The 24,619-nt window shown below is 39.5% G+C and overlaps 1 protein-coding gene across 7 annotated transcripts in view; it reads right to left on the reverse strand.

Moving 5' to 3' along the window:
* The window catches only part of MATR3 (matrin 3), a 33,662-nt gene extending 16,690 nt beyond the window's left edge, over positions 1–16,972 (reverse strand). For 2 of the 7 annotated variants that reach the window (XM_036281758.1, XM_036281755.1), the window contains exons 1-2: positions 16,861–16,972; positions 2,197–3,280 (exon numbers count right to left, since the gene is read on the reverse strand). In XM_036281758.1, the coding sequence (XP_036137651.1) occupies positions 2,197–3,108 (912 nt within the window). In that variant the 5' untranslated portion in view covers positions 3,109–3,280; positions 16,861–16,972. Of the gene's footprint in view, positions 1–2,196; positions 3,281–8,845; positions 8,918–16,860 lie in introns of those variants that run through there. The other 5 variants (XM_036281757.1, XM_036281753.1, XM_036281754.1 and 2 more) reach the window with 5 other exon arrangements.
* Positions 16,973–24,619: the final 7,647 nt, after the last annotated feature.

Below are 24,619 nucleotides of genomic sequence, written 5' to 3' on the forward strand. Positions count from 1 at the left end.
GATCCAATTCACAAACACAAATTTTGTAAAACAATCAATCAAAGGGCCTCTAAACTAGTTCTTAAATAGTCTTAATATTGTGGCAGAAAACCGAAACTAGCTAGGGCCTAAGCATTTTTTACAGGTTAAAGTACCTCTTGCACTAGAGTTAGGATATCCTACTCTTGAACCCAAAGTTTCACCAAATATTTTTAAACTGTTCTTCTGTTAATTTAGACCCCATTTATTATTATTTATTAATATCATTGTTCAGGAACTAGAAAGTAGCAAAATTTGGAGAAAAACTAATAATAATATATATAAAATTGAAACTTTTCTGATTCAAGTCCTCCCATGGTTTCCTTTTGTATCCTTTACTAAACTGATTTTCCATCGCAAGCAAAGTTAAATTACTGCTCCAAGTCAGGAGACTTCTAACAGGTTTTGATTTATGATTGCAGTAACAAAGATTTTAAGTTCCTTACAATCACTGTCATGTGAGACATATAACTAGTGTTTTTCTTTGAAATTTAGAGATCCTACCTGAAAATATCAGTCAATATTGCCATTACTGTGAAAAGGCAAGAAGTAATGAAAACATTTTATGTCACCAAAGTTTAACGAACCTTTTCATTAAGTAAATTCCCATGAGATCTAGAACTTGAAGTTTAGTACTAAACAAAAACTATATTCCATGATATATAACACTTAGTATTTATTATCCAACAAATTTGAAAAAGGACAAGCAAAATCACCCACCAAATAAAATTTCCTAATTTCTATGACTTTGGGGTTCTAGATCTTAAATGAAAATTAATCTATGAATTTAACTTTTGCAATTAATATTAATTTATTTTGGTAGAGATTAAAACAGCCCTTGTTTGTGTACTTACACTATACATTAACTCAAGTTTTGTAATAAATACATATTAAGAACTAATTTTTAAAACCATTTTTCAAAGTATTCTGTAAATTCAAATATCTTTTAATTATAAGACAAAAATACTGAGATCCAAACAGAACATTAAAAACAAAATCTCTAATAATCTGATTTACTAAAAAAATCAATACTAACTAAAAAATGCATTTAAAAGGAATACTTAAGAAAATGACCTTTCCGATGTTACTGTAAATAAAAAACCCCATGTAACAGTAACCATCAGTTTCATAGCAGCAACATATTCCAGTTAAATAGAATTAGCTATACACATCAGGAAAAACGGATGGTCAGATTATAGATCAAGCTAGTAGAGTGCTGTATGTTGACTTTAAGTCAACTGCACTGTATATTGGGGGAAAAAAATCAGAGAACAAGTAAAATCTGAACATTGAAAGAGAAAGAACAACATATTTAAAAGGGCATTTTGAAAAATTTCCCATTTTGCCAGATGTGATCATTAAAAGCAAGGAGAATTCGATATATCTTTTTTCCCCTCAAATGACTATACTATACCAGAAGTCTAAGCCTAAGTCAGAAAAAGAATATGCTTATGAGGAACACAGAGCAGGATACTGCAGTAGTTGATTTTTCCAAGTCCCTAAAGGGATAGATGCAATATGGGATAATAAAAAGTGAGTTTTGAAGTATGTTTAAGAAAGTTGTGGAAAAGGAGAAAAAAAATGATGAAAAATTTCATAGTATGAGAGTTTGTGTTAAAGGGAAATTAAAAAAGGAAGAATGAACTAATCTAAAATATAAAACATACTGAAACAAACACCAGGGCTCTACATTAACTCTTTCCCTGTAGCCACAGATAAGGAAAAAAAGAGAATTGTTCAAGAATCCATCTTTACTACAAACAAATCAGCAATCAAGACAGATGGAGAGCTAAAATCTAGCATCCTGAATGGCAGAGTACATTGACTGCAAAAAAAATAAAAATAAAAATAAAATACTTAAAACAATTCAACAAAGCAGACAAAAAACTGCTTAAATATGATTAAGAAGAATATAATGATGCCAAAAACCAACAAGATAATCCCAGTGGATGACAGCTTTGTGGCCAGAAGTAATCTAGGCAGATTGTATTAATGTAAAGCCCTGGTTTAAAATGCTCAAAAAACAATTACCTTCCAAATAAAGTGTTCTCAAAAGTATAAAAATTCTTGATCAACTCAGTGTCACCAGACTACAGAATTAGAGTAAAAGATATAGGTAAATACAGAATAGACACTACAATGTAAAAGAAATTAGAAGCATCTGTTGTATTAACTCACCTTATTAGAATGAACTGGCAAATCACATATAGAGCACAGATGGGGATAACCCTTCGGTAAGAGTCCATGGAAGTCTTCAATATTGCTACTTGGAGGAGCGCCCCTCTTTTTCTCAAAGAGAGATCTCTCTTGTAAGGGGCCAGGACCACGTCCCATTCTCTCATACTCACTGTCAAATTTATGATAGTTATGCGAGGTCTCACCAAAAAAAGAATCATCCCTACACCTTTCTCCATCTCTTAATCTGTCATCTTCATAATCCATTCTGTCATAATAACCAGGTTCTTGAGAACGACTTCCATGGTCATAATCAAGCACTGGGTTGAGACTAGGACCACGATCATCAAAACTATCTCTTCTAAAGTGCCTTTTTTCTTCCCAATCATCCCTAGGTACTCTGTATGGTGGCTCCCGTGTAGCAGATCTGCCATCTCTACCATAACTCAATGTAGGGCCTTCTTCAGTTCTCCTCCTTTTAAGTTGTAGAAGGATTTGGGGCAAATTCTCAGGAGTAATCTTGTCCTCTGGATAACGACTCAGTTCATCTAAGTCTCTAGCAGACAGACCAAAGCTGGCCAAAATGTTACTGGCCTGGTCTGTATCTCCACGGTGTTGAGAAGACAAAGGGAGTGGACCTCTACTTCCAATGTTAAATATAGACTGCAAATTATGGGAAGAAGTACTAGCAGAAGACAGTGCACTATGAGCTCCTTGTTGATTCAATGAAGAACTCATTCCAAGATTCATTAAACTAGCAAGGCGTGCAGTACCCTGGTTCATCCTTCCAAGAGATGCTGGCATACTTAAAGACTGGGTAGCAGCAGCAAGAAGGCCTATTCCTGCTGCAGACAGGTCACGCCCATGACCCTGCGCGTCCCTACCGAGAGATGACTGCTGGAATGACTTGGACATTGTAGAACTATTTCTTGTCTAGTTTATAGATTTAAAAAAATTTTTAAGATGGCCAAAAAGAAAGCTCAAACTAGAAAACTAGGTTAACTGTGCTTCAAAAAATGGTAACGCCAAGAAAAAGGATCAATAAGGACTGTAGAATCTTCTTCAAGCTGAGAACCAGCAGACAACTCTGTAGAAAAATAAGCAATTTTAGTCATAAATCCCTTTAAGTAGATGCCGTTTTTTAAAGAAAAAAACTTATGCATCATGTTGATTAAAAAAAAAAACACTTAAGATGTCAAACTTACAAGGAATTTATTATATATCTTAAACAGATTCCAGATGTATGCAGAGCCTGCATATAGATATTTAAAAAGTAGTCTTTCATGCTAAAGTTTAACTATTAAAGGGAATTTCATACTAAATTTAAAAACATTTCAATTGAAAGGTTAGATAGATGTCTGAGCACATCAAAATTTCAGTAAAAATATAGATGGGTCTCTTCTTTCAGAAGAATAAAAATACACCCTATAGTATGATGCTTAAGTTCCAGAAGACTAAAAACAAACAAAAAATCAATGTCAACAAGTCAAAGATGAATCAGTTGCATTCTGCTTTAGAAAATGAGACCTATTATAACTATCAGAAAGAACCAAGTAAATCACAAGTAAATGAAGTTTAGGTGTCAAGTACCTAATATAAGATCTAAGACCAAACACAATAGCTGAGACCTTTATGCAGCAAAATCAATTTGAGGTAAAGACAGATGTGAAGAAAATTAAGTGACTTCCTATAGTTCAAGGATTTCTGCACAAATATAAGCCATACAACTGCCTTCCTTCTTACTGTCCACCCTATGTCAGGCAGTGCTTATTTCATTTCTAATCTTATAAGGTATGAAAAGTATGGTCAGTATAGAAATAGGAGACCTCCCAAGAAAAAACCAAATACAGGAAGTGTAAGTGATTTAAAGAAGTGAAACTCCCCAAGTTAGCATCCATCAAAACGCATTTAATGCTCAGGGCTTCAGCACTTCTAGAGTTCAAAACAGGTAAAAATGAAAACAAGATCTTGCTTGCATAGATTTCTGGAAACTTCACAAGAATAGCCATAATCACTTGAAAATTTTTAATTCTGAATATGATCACCCAAGATGTGTTTCTGGATGAAATTATTTTCATTTTCTTTCTTAAATCATTATTTTACCTCAGAAATAGTCATGTAAGAATTTACAAAGCATTTACGTATGATTCTCATAAAATATCAAATGATGTCCACAACGAATGTCCTTGATGAAACAATGTTATAATCACAACTACATATAAACGTATTAAACTGTTTGCCATGGAATTCTATTTGGAGGCTTTGTTCAGTTAAGTTTTGTATGTCTGATCATCCACACACCTAAGCTCCAACAGTGCGATATATTCAAGTTTATTACAGTAAAAATTAGACAATATTCAAAAGTTACAAGTCTATTATGGAACCAATCCCACCAATAATAGAATAAAGCAAGGAAACACTGGACAAATATACAGTGGTAGAGGAAGTTTTTTTGTTTTGTTTTGTTTGTTAAAGGTTACAGGCAGGACTACATTTTACAAAAAGACGTAAAAAAGTTAGAGAGAGAAAAATCTACCAGAGGTGACTGGAATTACAGATGTTTTCGCAAACCAAGAAAGATGAATTTGAGAAAAGACACCAAAAGAAACTAGTTTTGGATGAGATCCACTACATAAACTACCTTAGGCTTTAAGATAAGATTAATAAAGACAAGAGTAAATGGACTTCTTTGGATGAAAGTTTCTTTGATATATCTTATAAATGCCATATAGAAAGGCAGCTGAAATACTGTGTAAAAACACTGGTAGGACCCTCTGAATTTTCACGTATACTTTATTGTAAAAGGTCAAAACCTTAAGAGGGTTTTCCAAAATCAATATTTCAAAGTACTAAGGTTATTATAAAGTATCAAGAGCAGTTTTGCTCTTCGTGTTATAGCCAAAGCTTTGTATTATTGAAAAGCCAGTTTTTAAAAAGAACTATTATTTTCCCTCAGGGAAATTTACAATAGTATTATTATCATGTGTAAAATTTTTAAATTCATATTTTAAGAAAATGATTGTTGAATTAGAGATCTCAATTACTTTTCTTTGCAAGGTTCAATGAATGAAAACAATGGATCTGCAAAAAGAAAGGTTAAGAGAAGGTAAAAGATAACCTTAAGACAAAACAGAAAATGAGTATCAGAAAAAGGACAAGACAAACAATGTAAATCCCACAACAACTTGTAATTTCATAAAGAATAACCTTAATATTTTTGACAAGAGTTTCAACTTAAATACATCCCCACAAAAGGACATGAGAGTAACATTACTAAAAAGGAACTTAAGTCAGACCTTTGAAACACAAATAAACAAAACTTGTAATTATTTTTATTAGAACAAAGAAATTGAGATAAATCAGACATGACAACACTGTTTCAAGAGCTTTTAATTAAAACAATTCCTTTAGTATCTTTGGTCAATGGTAAGCATAAGACAAACAAGCCATTTAAAGGCTCATTTAAGTGAGACCCACTGCCTATTAAAGTTAGCACAATACTGAGATGTTCACTAAATCACTAAATATTTTTAAAAGATAAGTTTTTTATTGTAGGCCCCCCCATAATTATAAAATTGCCCTTTCATAGTTAATATTATACTAGAGGTTATTAAAGTTCAAAAATAGTTCCTTAGAGAGAATTCTAAAATGTAATGTCAAAACCTAATTTACTCATTAAAATCTTTATATGATAAATTCTAAATGCCCATCAGTGCAGAACTCTTCACTTTCAAAAAAGAAAGTACCTCCACCTCCCAAATCTGGAAAACATTAGAAAAGGTTAACAATATCCAGAATTAGGCTTCACAAATGTCGTTTACTACCACCTGATACTAAAACTTTTATGCTAAAAATCATTTTTAAAGTTTTTTTGTTTTGTTTGTTTTTTTTTTTTAATTGATTTTAGAGAGAGAAAGGGATAGGGAAGGAGAGAGAGAAACACTGATTGGCTGCCTCCTGCCAGCCCCCTACTGGGGATTGAGCCCAAAACATGGGCATGTGCCCTGACTGGGAATGGATCTGATGACCTCTTGGTGCATGGGACAACGCTCAACCAACTGAGCCATACAGGCAGGGCTAAAACTAATTTTTACAGACTGTTAAATAATTAACCTAGAACTTAAAGTTAGTTTATGGCATAATTATAAATGCTACTAAATACGTTAGCTTCTGAAATATCTTCATGTATGGTTAAGAATTAAATTTCAGCTAATAATAATCAATCTCCCCATGAATAGCTGCTATCTGATGTTCTTTACTGGATTTATTTTCGTCTCCAATTAAAAAAAGTAATACCAACCCTGGCCAATTATAACTCAATGATTAGAGCATCAGCCTTTGTAAAGGGAGTAAATGGGAGGCAACCAATCAATGCCTCTCTCTCACACTGATGTTTCTAAGGAAAAAAATAATAATAATAAATGAAAAAAAAAACATCCTTGGGTGAGGACTAACAACAACAACAAAAAAAGTGGAATATTAAAGTATTTCAGAAAACAAAGCTTAAGACTCAAAGTTCATGAAGCAAATGGTTGTTCCATATCTAGATATCCTCCTATATAAAATAAAGATTACCTGTTAGTCCTATTATTCATTCCTTCACGTCTATTTATTTAACAGGATTACTAAAATAAGCATAAACAGACTTTAGTTCTTATAGAAGAAAAGCATCAGCTTCTAAATTAAAAATTCTATGTTCTGCCCTGGACAGTTTGGCTCAGTGGTTGAGCGTCAGCCTGCGGACCAGAGAGTCCCAGGTTCGGTTCCCGCTAGGGGCATGTACCAAAAAAAAAAAAAAAGCTATGTTCTAAAGGTATCTACCACCGTATGGATCTTTAGTTATGTCTTGCGTGAATTACTTCATTAAAATAACTAATTTTAAGATGACAGAACCATAAAACTTGTAGAGATACTCAGGAAAAACCATCTTCATGCTGACCATCGTGTTAACCCTTCACCTCACATAAAAACATACAAGCAACAGACAGAAAGCTCTTTTCTTTTTTGCAGGTTCAGAAAACTAAACCATCTTAAAGTATTTTCCCTCTCTGAATTAAGAAACACAAAAGGGTGCAAAAAATCTTCAGATTTCCCTAATGTTCTATATCAAGGTCAAACATCCTTGTGATTTGTTAACTTATTCTTGTGAAAGTATGGCAGATATGTTTAAGATAGCAATACCAATACAGAAAAAAATGCCCTAACCATGTTACCAATAGAGGGCAGGGATAGCTCATTACTAGTAATTTCAAAGCAGCATCACTTGGGCCCTGGCTGGGTGGCTCAGTCGGAGCTTTGTCCAGTACACCAAAATGTATGTGGGTTCAATCCCTGGCCCCCATGCATACCAGAAGCTCCTGCTTGTGCACGCACGCTCTCTCTCTCTCTCTCTCTCTCTCAAATCAATAAACATATCCTTGAGTGAAGATAAAAAAACAAACAAACAAAAAGAAAAACATTAATTGGAAAGGTAGCTGCTTAATTTTTGTCAATCAAACAAAAAAGCATTGATTCAGCCCGGCTGGTGTGGCTCAGTGGTCGAGCGTTGACCCATGCACCAAGAGGTCAATAGTTAGATTCCTGGTCAGGGTACATGCCCAGGTTGTGGGCCAAATCCCCAGTGGGGGGCATGCAGGAGGCGGCCAATGGACATTTCCATCTCTCTCTCCCTCTCTCTTCCCCTTTCTCTAAAATCAAAGGGGGGAAAAAGGCATTGATTCCTGTTTAGAACTTTTATTCATTTCCAATTAAAGTACAGGGTTAGGCCCTGGCCGGTGCGGCTCAGCAGTTAGTGCATTGGCCCGTGGACCAAAGAGTTGGAGGTTTGATTGCTGGTCAAGGGCACGTACTTTGGTCGAGGGTTCAGGCAGGAAGCAACCAATAGACGTTTCTCTTTCTCTCCTACCTCTTAAAAATCAGTGTAGAAATATTCTCAAGGTGAGAATTTTTTTAAAAAAGCAGCAACCAATGAATGTGGAAATGAGTGGAAAAACAAATGGACGATTATCTCTCTATCAAATTAATTTTTTTTTTTAAAGTTAAGATTCCTGGTATCCATTGAATCTACTGGAAATGGTGCCTGAAACTTTGCTTAAAGTACAGGGTTAGGTTAATTATTTCTTATTTAAAGTTTTCTCACTTACTAATTTTATAGTGGTTTTATAAATAATTTATCAACATAGTTCCTATTTTAAAGTGTTAGTAAATTTTCATTTCATTTTAATGTCAGTTTATATCACCTTGTCTTTTCAATATATTTTATACATTTTACTTCATTTAAGGGCTTGACTTTTTAAAATGATTATATTTGCGGACCTCTTCAATTTTTTAAAGAGCTTGAGTTACTTTAAAACCTTATACATTAATGTCTTTTCTTCAGAGTCATAATTTCACCTCCTAATTGTATACCTAATGAGTGACTTAATAGGTTTTTCAAAATAAAACAATTAATTTAAATAGTAAATCCCTTAGGAAATAAAATCCCAGCTCTATTAACTTCAGTTTTGCATAAAGCAATATATGCAATATATGCCTCATTACACAATGGGAAAGATGAAACATTATAAAATATAGTGCCAGAAAAGCTGAAAAACAAGTACTAATATTTTTAAGTGCTTTAAGGCTATTATTGCTCTTAATTCATCTTACAGACCTGGATTCAACTTCTAGCCCACTTCTTGTTTCTTAGGCTAGCCATAAAAGTGTTGCAATGTTTCTTCAGCTGCTAAAATAGAAAACATGTTAATCAGTAGGAGGGATTCCTATTCAGACTTGAAATGTTTTTCTTCTTCCTAGCTTTAACCATTTTTTCTCAGTGATTTTCAATTAGACATTAAATATTTCCAGATTAAAGCAATAGAGGAAATTAATAAACCCATATTACAGGATAGAAAGTTATTCCATTTACCAATTTTGACTCTTGATTTGATCTGATACTAACTTGGCTTACTCTTTTCTCTACTTATAAATAGCAAAGTTAGCGGTTTTCATGGAGGCACCATTCTGCACCCTTAAGATTTCCCCCTATACTCACTTTTTCTTTGCTTCCACAAACACTTGTACAACTCCCTGATTTGGTATATACTGAGATTTTTGGAGCCCAAAATGCCTTGATTTAAATTCTGGTTCTACCCCGACCAGTGTGGCTCACTATTGACCCATGCACCAAGAGGTTGCCAGTTCAATTCCCGGTCAGGGCACATGCCCAAGTTGTGGACCAAATCGGGGGGCATGCAGGAGGTGGCCAGTCGATGTTCTTTCTCATCGATGTTTCTATCTCTCTCCCCCTCCCTTCCTCTCTAAAAAAAGAAAAAGAAAAAATATTTTTAAAATTCTGGTTCTATTACAAAATAGATGTATGACCTTGAGCAAATTACTTGTTTCCCATACGTAAAATAAAAATAATACCAATTTCCTAAGACTGTTAAGACTCAATAAATTACCCTACATGAAACACCTAGAATGGTGTATGGCATATGCTAAGCACACACAGTAATCATCTATGTAATCTGATCCTCAAAACCAGAGAGAACCCTGGCCAGTTTAGCTCAACAGTTGGAGCATCAGCCTGCAGACCAGAGTCCTGGGTTCAGTTCCTGCTGGGGGAACGTACCAAAAACCAAAAAAACCAGGGCGAAAACAAACTTTAGAGATAAAAGGACTAAACAAGATATATGAATACAAAGCTTATAAACCTTTCACTTGTACTGTACCTTTAAATCCCATCCGTTTCTACCAAAACCAGAATTCATATTTTAACTTTGTTACTGAACCTCAAGTCAACTTAAAAGACTAAATGTAAAGACTGGTAGTATCCTAGACAAATAAAATTGAAGAACAGAAGGGAGTTCTAGTGAAAGCAGAACCATCTTCATTCTCTACTGCCAATCTACCTTTAAATTACCTTCTCATCCTCTAAAGCAAAGTCTTACCTCTCTATTTTCCTTTGCCACAACATTACTGGAGATCAGTCCTCCTGCCTTTCAAGATGGACACTTGCATCCATCCATGTTCAGATTCCAACATAAACTTCCTAAAACATCAATTATGTTCCACTCTACTGCTTAAAAACATACTACAGTACGGCTGGTGTGGCTCAGTGGTTGAGCGTCGACCCATGCACCAAGAGGCCCGCTGGTTCGATTCCTGGTCGGAACACATGCCCAGGTTGTGGGCCAGATCCACATAGGGGGGCATGCAGGAGGCGGCCAATCTATGTTCTCTCTCATCGATGTTTCTGTCTCTCTCTCCCTCTAACTTCCTCTCTCTCTAAAATCAATAAAGAAAAACATTTTCTAAAAAAAAAAAAAAAATCATACTATACCTTGGACCAGCTAGTGTGGCTCAGTGGTTGAGTGTCAACCCATGCACCAAGAGGTCGCCAGTTGGATTCCTGGTCAGGGCACATGCCCAGATTGTGGGCCAAATCCCCAGTGGGCAGGAGGCGGCCAATCTCTCCCTCTCCCTTCCTCTCTAAAATCAATAAAGAAAAACAACAACAACAAAAAAACCCCACCATACTACAACTTACTACTTACCACATGAACTCCACACTATGGTTTTCAATGCCTTTCATATACTGGTTGCACCCTACTTACCTAAATAGACTTTCTACCATGGGCCAACACTTTTTATGTATGCAAGAGATCATTTTATAAGCAGTTACAGAGGCTGCTCAGCACTTGTACAAATTATTAGCTGAAATGTCTGTCCTCTAATTTAATACTAGTAAGGCCCAGGACTTCCACTTTATTATTATTTTTTAATCCTCACCTGAGGATATTCTTTCCTTTTATCTTCAGATAGAGTGGCAGGGGGGGAGAGAGAGAGACACGTCGATTGGCTGCCCCCCACATGATCCTGACCACGGCTGGGAACCAAACTGCAACCGAGGTATGTGCCCTCAACCAGAATCGAACACTCGATTCTTTGGTCCACAGGCCAATGCTCTAACCACTGAGCAAAATCGGCCAGGGCAGGACCTTCCCCTTTATATAATGCATTTTACCAATCAGTGTATACAAATATTCAGGTTTAGAAACAAAAATTAACAAGATCTTATATACCTTTCACCTACCAATTTCCTCCCCTTCTGCAATTCCTTTTAGTTTTACCATTTTGTATCTTTAAAGCCGTTAATTTTGCATTAAATTTTTTAACAAATTTTGTATTGTTACTGATTTGCTTTTAGAAACTGATTTTTTAAAAAATCCTCACAGAGGATATTTTTCTATTTTTAGTTCAGATAGAGTGGGTGGGAGGGAGGGAGAGAGAAGGAAGGGAGGAAGGGAGGGAGGGAGAGAGGGAGAGAGAGAGAGAGAGAAAGAAACATCAATGAAAGGGACACACGCACGACCAACCAGGGCCGGGGACAAACTGCAACCAAGGTACGCACCCTTAGCAGGAACTGAACCCGGGTCTCTCCGGACCGCAGGTCGACGCTCTAACCGCTAGCCAAACTGGCCAGGGCTAGAAACTGATTTTCACATGAATCAAACCTACACTTTTCACTGCAATGTAGGCACATACACGCTATATATATTTATCTATTCTGCAACTGATTATTATTTAGGTTGTTTCCATTTTCTTGCCTTATGAAGAATACTATGAAAATTTCTTGGTGTCTCATGATGCTTAAGTGTAAAACTGCCTCCTCCATGGTCCTTTTCCAGAATACCATAGCCCATAAAAGGATACAGTTAAGCATTAAAACTGTTGATGTTTCACATTTCACAGCAAAAATATTTTAAGTACAAATGCTTGTATTTATTTGCTATTGCTCTTCCTTTTCCAACCATTGCCTGCTCAAATGATTGACTTTAAAATTTCACACTTGGGCCTTGGTCAGTTTGGCTCAGCTGTTAAGACCAAAGAGTCCCAGGTTTGAGTCACAGTTGGGGTCACGTGGGAGACAACCAGTCCACGTGTCTCCAATTCTTATCTAAAAATCAACAGGAAAATGTCCTCAGGTGAGGGGGAAAAACAATTAAAATTTCACATTTGGTATAGGTTCCTCTCCAATGAGTTAGTTACAAATACCAAAGGAAGATGTTTAATATCCTAGTATTCCCCACAACTATACAAATCACCTTGAAAAGTCAAAAAGTTCATCATTATCAAACTATGATACTGCAAATAAAGGATCATATTTCAAATACTATTATCAATTGATTACTTTCCATATCTGCTGCATTTACTGCCGGCCCACTATGACATCTACCACAGATGGTCTTTACTTTCCTCTTTGCTCTTCTTATCCTGCAGTATATACAACAGCAGTAGCTAGGAACAACGACACCCAGCCCCCACCATGGGCACCCTTCTAACCAAATTCTGCCTTAAGATATGTATACACACATGCACCCAACAACAACAGGCTAATTGGGACTCTAGATCAAGGGAATGTCAGAGATATGCCTTTTAAAAAACTTTCCAAAAGTATATTATATCAATTACACTTTAACTTTAGAATAGCTTTTTCTACATTTTAATCGATTCAGTGAGAAGGTCCATTACATAGCTAAGAATTAAAAGAGCAAAATTAGCCCTGGCCGGTTTGGCTCAGCGGTTGGAGCATCGGCCTGCGGTTCGGAGAGACCCAGGTTCGGTTCCCGCTAAGGGCACGTACCTCGGTTGCAGTTTGTCCCCGGCCCTGGTTGGTCGTGCGGGTGGCAGGCACTCAATGTGTCCCTTCATATCGATGTTTCTCTCTCTCTCTCTCTTCCTCTCTCTCTGATCAAAAAATGGAAAAATGTCCTCGGGTGGGGATAAAAAAAGAGCAAAATTACCTGTCTACAACCTTTTCACCCCATCCCCAAAGAACTTGGTATCGTCTATCCCAAAGCCAGTCAAGTACACTCAAAACACATTGCCACAAGGGTGGAACACTAAATGCAATTCTAACTAAACGAGGCATATAAAAAACAAAGTACTTTTATTTATTTTTAAATTGATTTTATTTATTTATTTATTTATTTATTTATTTATTTTTATCTTGATTTTATTTATTTATTTATTTATTTATTTATTTATTTATTTATTTTTATCCTCACCCGAGGACATTTTTCCATTTTTTGTTCAGGTAGAGTGGGAGGGAGGGAGAGGAACAGAGAGAGAGAGAAACATCGACGTGAAGGGACACATCGAGTGGCTGCCACCCGCACAACCCAACCAGGGCCGGGGACAAACTGCAACCGAGGTACGTGCCCTTAGCGGGAACTGAACCCGGGTCTCTCAGGACCTCAGGCCGACGCTCTAACCGCTGAGCCAAACCGGCCAGGGCTTAAATTGATTTTAAAAAGGGAGAGAGACTCCCATCGATTGCCTCACCTGTATGTCCCCACCAGAAATCAAACTGGAAACCTAGGTATGCGCTCTGACCCAGAATCAAACCTTCAGGGATGCTCCAACCAATTGAACCACACCAGCCTGGGCCAAAACAAAGTACTTTTAACTAGCCTGGTGGGTATGGCTCACTGGTTGGGCGTCAACCCATGCACCAAGAGGTCGCCAGTTCGATTCCAGGTGAGGGCATATGCCCAAGTTGAGGGCCCAATCCCCAGTAGGGGGCATGCAGGAGGCAGCCAATCTATGTTCTCTCTCATTGATGTTTCCAACTCTCTCTCCCTCTCCCTAAAAATCAATAAAGAAAAAAAAATTTTTTCAATCAATAAAGAAAAATAAAAAAAGTACTATTAACTAAAAGCTGTGCTAAGAACATCTAATAAACCATTATCCAATTCTTTGGTTTTGCTCATTTATTCTTAAAATAGTTAATGGCTACAAGATCACATTATAACTTAATGAGCACTAGTCCCAGTAACAGCAAACTTATTATTTAAAAATAAGAAGGTCACCCGGCAGGTGTGGTTCAGTAGTTGAGCATTGACCCATGTACCAACAGGTCGCTGGTTCGATTCCCAGTCAGGGCATATGCCCAGGTTGTGGGCTAATTCCCCAGTGTGGGGTGTGGAGGCAGCCAATGGATGTTCTCTCTCATTGATGTTTCTATCCCTCTCTCCCTCTCCCTTCCTCTCTAACATCCATAAAGAAAAAAAAAAAAAAGAAAAGAATGTCTTCAGATTCCAATGTTTGTCTACACAATAACCAGAGTCTCTACACAACAAGCACTACTATTTTGAAAACTACACTTCAGACTTCAAGAAGCTGTCTCATTTCTAACAATTCCCCTCAAAAATACATGAGGATCCTAAGAAACTTAACACCACAAAATTCTGGTCTTTAAAGCAGTTCTAACATTTAGAAAAAATGTTTCCTTTCCCCTTCACTACAAAAGTAAATATAATTTATTGTAGAAATTTCAGAAACACAAGAGGAAGGAAATGCAAGGCACCCATAAAGCAAACATCAGAGCTAATATTTTGAGGTATATTTCTATTTTTACACTTCTTTACACGTTCCTTTAAACAAAAAAATATTAAATTTGGCACCAGTTTTATTACATTTTCTTTCTTTCCAATTAATACTATAGTTCACTATCATTTTCCCATAGTTACTCTCCTCTTAAAAGGTTATTTTAAACAGCTGTATAGATTTCCATTTGATGACCACACTATAATTAGATTGCCAAATGTTGAATCTTTTACATTTTTAATATGCTTAATAATCGAGATTAACATTTATGTATATAAATCTATAACCTCCCTGGGCTTTTATCTCCTATAAAATTAGGGATTTGAAATTTTATTTCTAAAATTATGAAGTACATTTTCTTTGCATTCCTCAGTTGTTGAAATTTGTTTAGTTATCATTAACTGACTTGTAATATTATTTAGTGTTTACACTTGCCTAAAAGCATTAAAATTAGTATGCTTAAAGATCTCTTTAACATACAACATTCAGATCAAGGGTAGTTAAATCCTTATAAATTAATTCAAAATGCTAGGAAAAAGCAACCCCACTTACACATAGCTGATAAAGAAGAGATATGTAAAGATAAAGAGAAAAATTCTTCTCTCGATAAAGTATAAACTAATGTCATAACATGCAATATTAAATGCAAAAGAAGAAATGTAAATTTAAAGCACTTCAATACAAACATCTTCTGCCTAAAGATCGTTTTTTCCGAATGTTACATAACCAACTAGAAAAATCTTCATATAGTACACTTCAGTTGTGTTTAATTTCGAGTTTGAAAAAAACATTCTTAGAGTTAAGTAGAAAGGCACACCACAGAGCTTTTTTGCAACAAAAATCTGTCTTCCCCGCCTTTTTGATTACTAAAACATTACTGTTGAGAAAATTATGTCAATAGAATGCATAGGTGACTAACCACTGAGTTTTTAAAGGAAATTTTATTTTGAACGTTTAAGCCTCATATTATTTTTGGCCGCAGAGTATAACTGTTGAAATTTATTTGGGAGAAAACTGCCTACTATTTCAAAATAGTAAGCTCGGTTCAACAAGCAAAACGCAGCATCAATACAAAAATCTCACGACTACGACCTGGGAAATCAACGACTCTCACATTACTCCAGGGAGCTTGAAAGACTAGAAATTTCGGAATCGCCATAACCGTTCCAGAAACATCTGGCTGGAAAATTGTAATTCATCCAATAGGAATATTCCACAGAATAGGGCCACAGAACAGTATGAACACCTAAAAAAATATTCCTCCACGGTAAATGGGAAAAGTCCCTGAAGAACACAGAACAGCGCTGGCAACGAAAAGAACAACGATGCGACGACTACACCAGGGTACTCCAACCCTTTGTCTGGAAACCGGAAAGTCCCACACCACACGATCCTCCCGAGAGGAACCGAGACTGAGAGTATTTTAATAAAGGGAAAAGGAATGTGAGGTGACCCTTTAACAAGAACAAACCTCCTGACTCGCAGCGTACTGCAGATGACTTTATCCACGACGCAATACGAAAAACAAACGTTAACGTTCCATATTTCGGCCATTTTTAAGCGATTGGGGGTGGGGAGGAATTGTTTGAGGTCCGACTAAAATAGCGCGCGCATGTGTGTGGGCGGGGGGGACAGGGAATCTTAGGGGGCGCTATGAAGCCATGGGCGAGGAGCAGAGGGAAGGTCGGGACACTAAGAAAGCAACGCTGCTAAAACCGCCAAGCCTTTCAGTCTGCGAAATCCTCCATTTTGGGGCACATTTTCAGGCGCAAAAAGGAAAAAATAAAGCAACCATGTGGAATTGGCGCTATCCAAGAACTTCCCTATACTAATTATCCTCCCCAAACGGCAGGCCCCCTATGGACAGTCGGTCCCTCAGGCCTCCAGTGCTCCTCCCTTCTCAGCGCTGCAGCTCGCGTGTAACGGGCTCGTCGTCCCGCCCCCGCCCACCGAAAGCCCAGGACGCAGGCAGTTCGGACGACTGGCTGCCCTCGGCGCCCCCCGACTTTCCAACCGCACCCTGGGCCCATGGCTGGCTGCGTGTCTCCCTCCGGGACCGCTCACCTCAGCCGCCCGAGGAGGCTGGTTGCGCCGCCACTGCGCTCCTAACATGGCGGCCACCGATGAGGCAGCTCACATACGCAGCGCGGAGGGAGGCAGAGCGGACGAGCGGGAGCGAGCAAGAAAGGCGCGCCGCCGGCTCCCCACAGCCCCTGTCGCAGTCGCTGCCTCCTCCCGGCGGACGCGGAGAGTCCCCGGCCACCCCACCCCGATTCTTACCCGCTTCACGCCTACCTTAAGGAAAGGGAGAGGAAAAAGAAGTGGCACCTCTCTGCTACAGAGCGGGACGCGGAGGCTCCCACAATCCCCCGCAGCAACGGCGCTGGTAAGAGGTGGCAGCAGCAGCAGCAGCCAAAGAACTTACTCTCGCGAGAAAGCTTGCCCCACCCACCTCGGGTCTTGTTTCTGCACGCGCCAGGCCCCTCCCCCTATCCCGCTCGCGCCCTCGGCGATAGTCGTTGTTCTCTAATCCAGGAGCCCACCTATGGCGGGAAATAGGGAGGCAGCTACAGCATGGGGTTCGAGTCCCATTTCCCATAAAAACCCTTTCCTAAACCTCTAAATTGCATGATGTAAAATTTAAACAGGGTATGGATTAGAAGCGAGGGGCGAGAGTCCCTGTCTTACACCCGACTTTTATCCTCTCAGGCTATTCTGATTATTCGTCGAGGAATGGTAGGAAGCTCCAGGGAGGAGGAACCGATACCATTTGGGCTGGTTTTTTATCTAAGGAATTCTGTGCTGGAGGGTCACTGAAGCGTAAGACAGCGAACCCATCCCACCAAAAAGACCGCCACCGCCATTTGGTGAATTTGACTAAATGTAAAAACACTTTTGAAACTGACAGGTTCTCTAAGAGCAAAGGAATAGCACGTGTGAAAAAACCGGAGGCGGACATTTGATAAATTGCATAGATAGGGCTGGAGGAAATGGCCATTCGTTAGGGTTTCAAATGCAAATGCAGTGGGACAGGCGTCTTCTTAAGTCTGAAGTAAACCAGTGAATAAAAGGTCTGATTAGTAGCACTCAAATTTTAAAAATCTTGTGTACTGAGTCAGATTCACATCTTTGCGAATTCGCATCTTATTCTGGGGCCACTGTGAAGATAGTGGAGAGGCATAGACTAGAGACAAGTAGAAAACGATATCATTTAGGACAAAAGCAGCCAGTCCTATTAAATTCATTGGATGTGGAAAATGAGAGAAGTGTCATGAATGAATAACAACTCTAAGGTTAGTGCTATCAAGGGGCACTGGAAAATATTTCAGCTGGGGAGACAATAAGCAAGTTGAATCTGGCATCAGTTTTTTTTAGAGAGAGAGGAAGGGAGAGAGAGATAGAAACATCAATGTGAGAGAGAAACAGCTGCCTCCTGCATGCCCTACACGGGGGATCAAGCCGGAAAACAGGGCATGTTCCCTGACTGGGAATTGAACAGGGACCTCTCAGTCCATGGGATGACACTCAATCCACTGAGCCACACCAGCCAGGTGCTGGCATCAATTTTTTTTTTTAATGTTTTTATTGATTACAGAGAGGAAGGTAGAAGGAGATGGAAATATGGATTGGAGAAACATTATTGAACTGCCTCCTGCACGCCCCCTACTGGGGATCCAGCAGGCAACCCCTACCAACGGGGAATCAAACTGGGTACCTCCTGGTAGGTGCACGTAGGGACACTCAATCAACTGAGCCACATAGGCCGGACATCAATTTAAATGTCCTAGGACTGGAGGGACATCAGTAATACTTCCAACAATAAAGATAAATTAAAAAGAAATAAAGAGCCCTGGCCAGTTTGGCTCAGCGGTTGGAGCGTCAGCCTGCGGTTCAGAGAGACCCGGGTTCGGTTCCCGCTAAGGGCATGTACCTCGGTTGCAGTTTGTCCCCAGCCCTGATTGGGTCGTGTGGGTGGCAGCCACTCGATGTGTCCCTTTCACATCGATGTTTTTCTCTCTCTCTCTTCCTTCCACTCTGTCTGAACAAAAAATAAAAAAATGTCCTCGGGTGAGGATAAAAAAATAAAGAAAAAAATAAAGTCAGGACTGTTATTTACCTACTGGTCTTGAGCTGGAGGGAAAGGGTGTGAGTTAGTGGCAAATTCAACTTGATATAAATAAAGCAATGGGAATTGACACTGTAGTGAATAGAGGCCTTGGGACCAAGCTTTGAAAAACTAACCAGGTGGAGATGAATGGCAAAGGAGACAGAGTTGGGGTGGAGGAGGGGAAGCAATATATATATATATATATATGAGAGGAGGCACAGAAATTGTAGTGCCTTGGCAGCCAAAATACCTTTTATTTGATTTTAAAGAGAAACATCATTGATCCATTGCTCCACCCATTCATGCAGGGGTCCTGACCAGGATCTACCAGCAACTCTGGCACATCTGGAGGACTCTCCAGTTAACTGAGCTACCTGGCCAGGGAGGGCAACAGCCAAAATATTTAAAGGTCAAAACAATCAACAGGTCAAATGCTATCAAGGTCAAGACTAAGACTAAAACTGTCTACCGGATTTAGCAACATGGCATCATGGTTAAAATTGAGTTGCTTCCAGTAAAGTGGGAGAAATCAGACTGGTGCTGAGTATATGGGAAGCAGGAAGATAAAAACTATCCAGCGCAGAAAAGGTTAGCCATTAAGAAATTGGAGAAAGCAGGGTTGCAAGAGGTTTTTTGTTTTACTATGGGAAATTTTGAGCACTGTTATGTTGGCAAGAGGGGTATTTTAGGTAAAGGTTGGTTGAAAAAAACAGAAGAGAAGGGATCATTCATAATGGATGCTCCTAAAAGAATGGGATCATGCCCAGCCAGTGTGGCTCAGTAGATTGAGCGTCATCCCATGGACTGAGAGGTCCCGGTTCAATTTCCCGTCAGGGCACATGCCCAGGTTTCAGGCTCAACTCCCACTGTGGGATGTGCAGAAGGCAGCCTATCGGTGTTTCTCTCTCACATTGATGTTTCTCTCCCTTCCTCTCTCTAAAAATCAATAAAAACATTTTTAAAAAGATATTATTTAAAATGAAAAATAAAGGAATGGAATCAGGAGATATGCCTTTACTGTAAAAAGAGATATGTTGAGGATGGTGCTGAGTTTTCACTAGGTTTGAAGACATGGAAATTATAGTCAAGTGACTTCAATTTTCTGTGGCTAAGTCATCTGTTGAGAGGTCTAGAGTTGTACCAGTGAACATTTTAAGTAACCATTGTAAAGTAGAAATACAATCCCACATCTCCATGATTTTCTACAGGTTTTGAAAAGGCATTTCAAGGCCTGGGGCTTCCCTGAATAAATGATGTTTAAGTCCACACTACAATCAGCTTTGGAACGACATTTTGGGGAACCTAATTCTCCAGTGAATCTTGGATCTTCCACTCAAAACCAGATATGCTTTCTACTCTGGGCCTTTGATTACATCTTGTCTTGGCTAAGACTTCCCTTTATGTTGTCCCCAGTTTTTTTTATCCTTACTCAAGGACATTTTTTGTTGTTGTTGTTGTTCAGGTAGAGTGGGAGGGAGAGAGAGGAACAGAGAGAGAGAGAGAGAAACATCGACGTGAAAGGAACACATCAAGTGGCTGCCACCCGCACGACCGACCAGGGCCGGGAACAAACTGCAACCGAGGTATGCGCCCTTAGCGGGAACGGAACCCGGGTCTCTCAGGACCGCAGGTCGACGCTCTAACCGCTGAGCCAAACCGGCCAGGGCCCCAAGGACATTTTTTGATATTTTGTTCAGATAGAGTGGGAATGAGAGAGAGAAACATCGACGTGAAAGAGACATATCGAGTGGTTGCCACCTGCACGACCCAACCAGGGCTGGGGACAAACTGCAACCGAGGTACGTGCCCTTAGTGGGAACTGAACCTGGGTCTCTCCAGAATGCAGGCCAACGCTCTAACCACTGAGCAAAACTGGCCAGGACAATGTTGTCCCCAGTTCTTTTTTTTTATCCTCACCCGAGGACATTTTTCCATTTTTAGCACAGATAGAGTGGGAGGGAGAGAGAAGAAGAGAGAGAGAGAGAAACATCGATGTGAAAGGGACACATCGAGTGGCTGCCAGCCCCACGACCAACCAGGGTGGTCCGGGGACAAACTGCAACCGAGGTACATGCCCTTAGCAGGAACCGAACCCGGGTCTCTCCGGACCGCAGGCGGATGCTCTAACTGCTGAGCCAAACCGGCCAGGGCTGTCCCCAGTTCTTAGATGGCACAAGTTCTGCTCCTTCAGACAGAAAACATGCACTTACTCATGCTTTTGTATAAGGCTGTAATGCCATCTGGTGATTGTAAGAAGAAAAATCAAACGTTTTCAATTGAATAATTATTTATTGAGGATCTGCTTAGTGACTCATCAGCAAAAAGATACATTGGGAACCAAATATAAGATTTCAGTTGTCAAATGCCTATTTCATGAAGGACATTATATAAGAGTGAGGATAGAATGATGGCTAAGACAAATTGCCAGCTTGACCTCCTGGTATGATAAAGGAAACTGGACAAGGAGTCTGCCTCAATGTGGACCTGGCTATGAGTAGAGATGGATCAAGAGCTCTACTCATGTTTGTTACTTGAAAGTGGATTTGGAGTATACCAGAGATGGTAATAAGGCTACAAAGCAAGAATGTGTACTGAAACTTTGAAAGGTCTAAACAAAAAGTTTGGTACTGTTATATTATATAAGCCTTTAAATATTTTGTTGTTGTTAATCCTCACCTGAGAATATTTTTCCATTGATTTTTAGAGAGTGGAAGGGAGGGAGGAGGGTGAGAGAAGTATCAACATGAGACAGACACATCAATCAGTTGCCTCCCACACAACCAGGGCCAGGGATTGAACCCGCAACCCAGGTATGTGCCCTTGATCAGAACTGAACCCTTGACCCTTCCGTCTGAGGGCCAACACTCTAACTGTTGAGCCAACCAGCCAGGGAAGCCTTTAAATTTTTTTTATCAATTGATTTTAGAGAGAGGAAGGAAGGGAGAGAAACATAGATGTTGTTCCACTTGTTTATGCATTCAGTGGTTGATTCTTGTGTGCCCTGATGGGAGATCAAACCTGAAAACTTGGAGTACCTGAACAATTCTCTCATCAACTGAGCTGCCCAGCCAGGGCCTATTATATGTACCTTTAAATAAAAGGATAATCAATTTCAGATCAAGTGTAGCCCAGCTGGTGTAGCTCAGCAGTTGAGCATCAACTTGTGCACCAAGAGGTTGCTGGTTTGATTCCCAGTCAGGACACATGCCCAGGTTGTGGGCCCAATCCCCATGCAGGAGGCAGCTGAGGAGGCTGATTGATGTTTCTCTCTCTCTCTCCCCCTCTTGAATCAATAAAATAAATAAATAAATAAATAAAAGATCATGTGTAAATAACAAGATGGAGTCTGGATTCAAATTGATAATGAAGATCACTTGTTTTTTTGTTTGTTTGTTTTTGGTATGTACCCCTAGCAGGAACCGAACCCAGGACTCTCTGGTCCGCAGGCCGCTGCTCCAGCCGCTGAGCCAAACCGGCCAGGGCCCATTTGCAGTTTTGAACACAGGAAACATTGAGGACACATGCTGATACCATACAATCACTAAGTAGCTAATGATGCATTATAATTATAATTTCTAGGGTTACATGCCATTATTCTTGTTTGACATAGATTAAGAAGGTTGCCTTAGGTCATGAAGCTAAATAGTGACAGCCAGGATTTTAACTCAGCTGTATATAAATCTAAACCCCACTTTTGAGCATTATATTGTACTGCCTTCAGCAGAGCTGTGGTCTCAGAATCTCCTGGAAGTCCACCATCTAATTATTTTAAGTCAGATTTAATGCCCTGGAACCAGGACATTTCTATACTTTGGGCTATTTAAAAACAGAAAACTGGGCCCAGCTGGTGTGGCTCAGTGGTTGAGCATCAATCCATGCACCATGAGGTCGCCAGTTGGATTCCTGGTCAGGGCACATGCCTGTGTTGTGGGCCAAATCTCCAGTGGAGAGCATGCAGGAGGTGGCCAGTCGATGTTCTCTCTCATCAATGTTTCTCTCTATCTCTCTCTCTCTAAAATCAATGAAGAAAAAAAAATTTTTTTTTAAACAGAAAACTGGCTCTGGCCACTTTGGCTCAGTGGTTATAGCACTGGCCTGCAGACATAACGGTTGCAGGTTCAATTCTGGCTAAGGGCACGTGCCTCATTTTCGGTTTGATCCCCAGCCCTGGTCAGGCTCATGGAGGAGGCAACCAGTCGATGTGTCTCTCCCCCGTCTCCCCAGCTCCTGACTCTATCTGAAAATCAATGGAAAAATATCCTCCAGTGAGGATTAAAACAAACAGAAAACTGTTAACCAGTGGTTCTTTTAGCAATGGCATAAAGGTGGAGGTGGAGAATGGGCTTAAAAAGGAGTTTTCAAATAACTAATACATGTAAAATTCAAAGAACACAAGCCAAGTTTTCCCCAACCTCTATTTCACTACATAAAGGCAACTTCTATCAATCATTTCTTGTGTATTTTAAGGATTTTCTATAAATATATAAACATTCTGTATGTGTGCGTACATAATATTAAAGATAGCCACAAATTCCACTTTTCTCATGGAACAGTGAAATCAATTTCCCCTCTGACTGAATCTGAAAGGGCCCTATAACCAACCATCTTTGATCAACAGAATGCAGAAGTGACTTTTAAGATCTGCTTTAACCCACTTAGAATCCAGTTGCCATGCCATGAGAATCTCAACCAATATGAAAGGCCACACATCAAAATACCAAGGGACTTCAATGTACAGTCCCAGCTGAACTCCCAGGTGACAGCCAGGGCCAGCTGCCAGGTAAACTGAAGCCTCCAGATGGGTGCATCCCCAGCCAAGCCCATGTGGAACACAACCACCCAGCTGAACCCAATCAACCCCAGAACTTTTATTTATTTATTTATTTATTTATTTATTTATTTATTTATTTATTTATTTTCCTCACCTGAGGACATTTTTCTGTTTTTGTTTGTTTGTTTGTTTAGATAGAGTGGGAGGGAGAGAGAAGAAGAGAGAGAGAAACATCGACGTGAAAGGGACACATCGAGTGGCTGCCACCCACACGACCAACCAGGGCCGGGGAAAAACTGCAACCGAGGCACGCACCCTTAGCAGGAACCGAACCCAGGTCTCTCTGAACCGCAGGCTGACACTATAACCGCTGAGCCAAACCGGCCAGGGCTTTATTTTTTATAAATCCTCAACCAAGGACATTTTTGTACTTATCTTCAGATAGAGAGGGAAGAAGGGAGAGAGAGAGAGAAACATCAACGTGAAAGAGACACATCAAGTGGTTGCCATCCACACAACCCAACCAGGGCTGGTGACAAATTGCAACCGAGGTACGTGCCCTTAGCGAGAACTGAACCTAGGACTCTGGTCCGCGGGCTGACACTCTAACCGCTGAGCCAAACCGGCCAGGGCAACCCCAGAACTTATAAAAAAAATTTTATTGATTTTTAGAGAGAGTAAAGGAGAGGGAGAAACACTGATTGGCTGCCTCCTGCACATCCCCCAGACCCCTACCCACACACCAAGGATTAAACCAGAAACCTTGTCATGCATGGGAAGATACCCAATTGAGCCACAATAGAATTTTAATACTTGTTTGTACTAGTATAAAGTTTTAAGATTATACATGGTTCTTGTTTTCTTCTTTGGTTATCTTCCAATAAGGCTGCCTAGAATTCCATTATATGGATGGTACAAAATTTAACCAATGTTCTTTCAATTTACAATTTAAGTATTTCCCTATTTTCTGCTATTCAAAGGAGTGATAGAAAAAATTCATACCTGGCCAGTGTGGCTCAGTGGTTGAGTGTCGACTCATGTACCAAGAGGTCACTGGTTTGACTCTCAGTCAGGGCACATGCCCAGGTTGCAGGTTGATCCCTAGTGTGGGACATGCAGGAGGTGGCCAATCGATGTTCTTTCTTACCATGTTTTCATCTCTCTCCCTGTCTCCC

Source organism: Molossus molossus, unplaced genomic scaffold (genome assembly GCF_014108415.1).
Source record: "Molossus molossus isolate mMolMol1 unplaced genomic scaffold, mMolMol1.p scaffold_m16_p_4, whole genome shotgun sequence".
Lineage (NCBI taxonomy): Eukaryota > Metazoa > Chordata > Mammalia > Chiroptera > Molossidae > Molossus > Molossus molossus.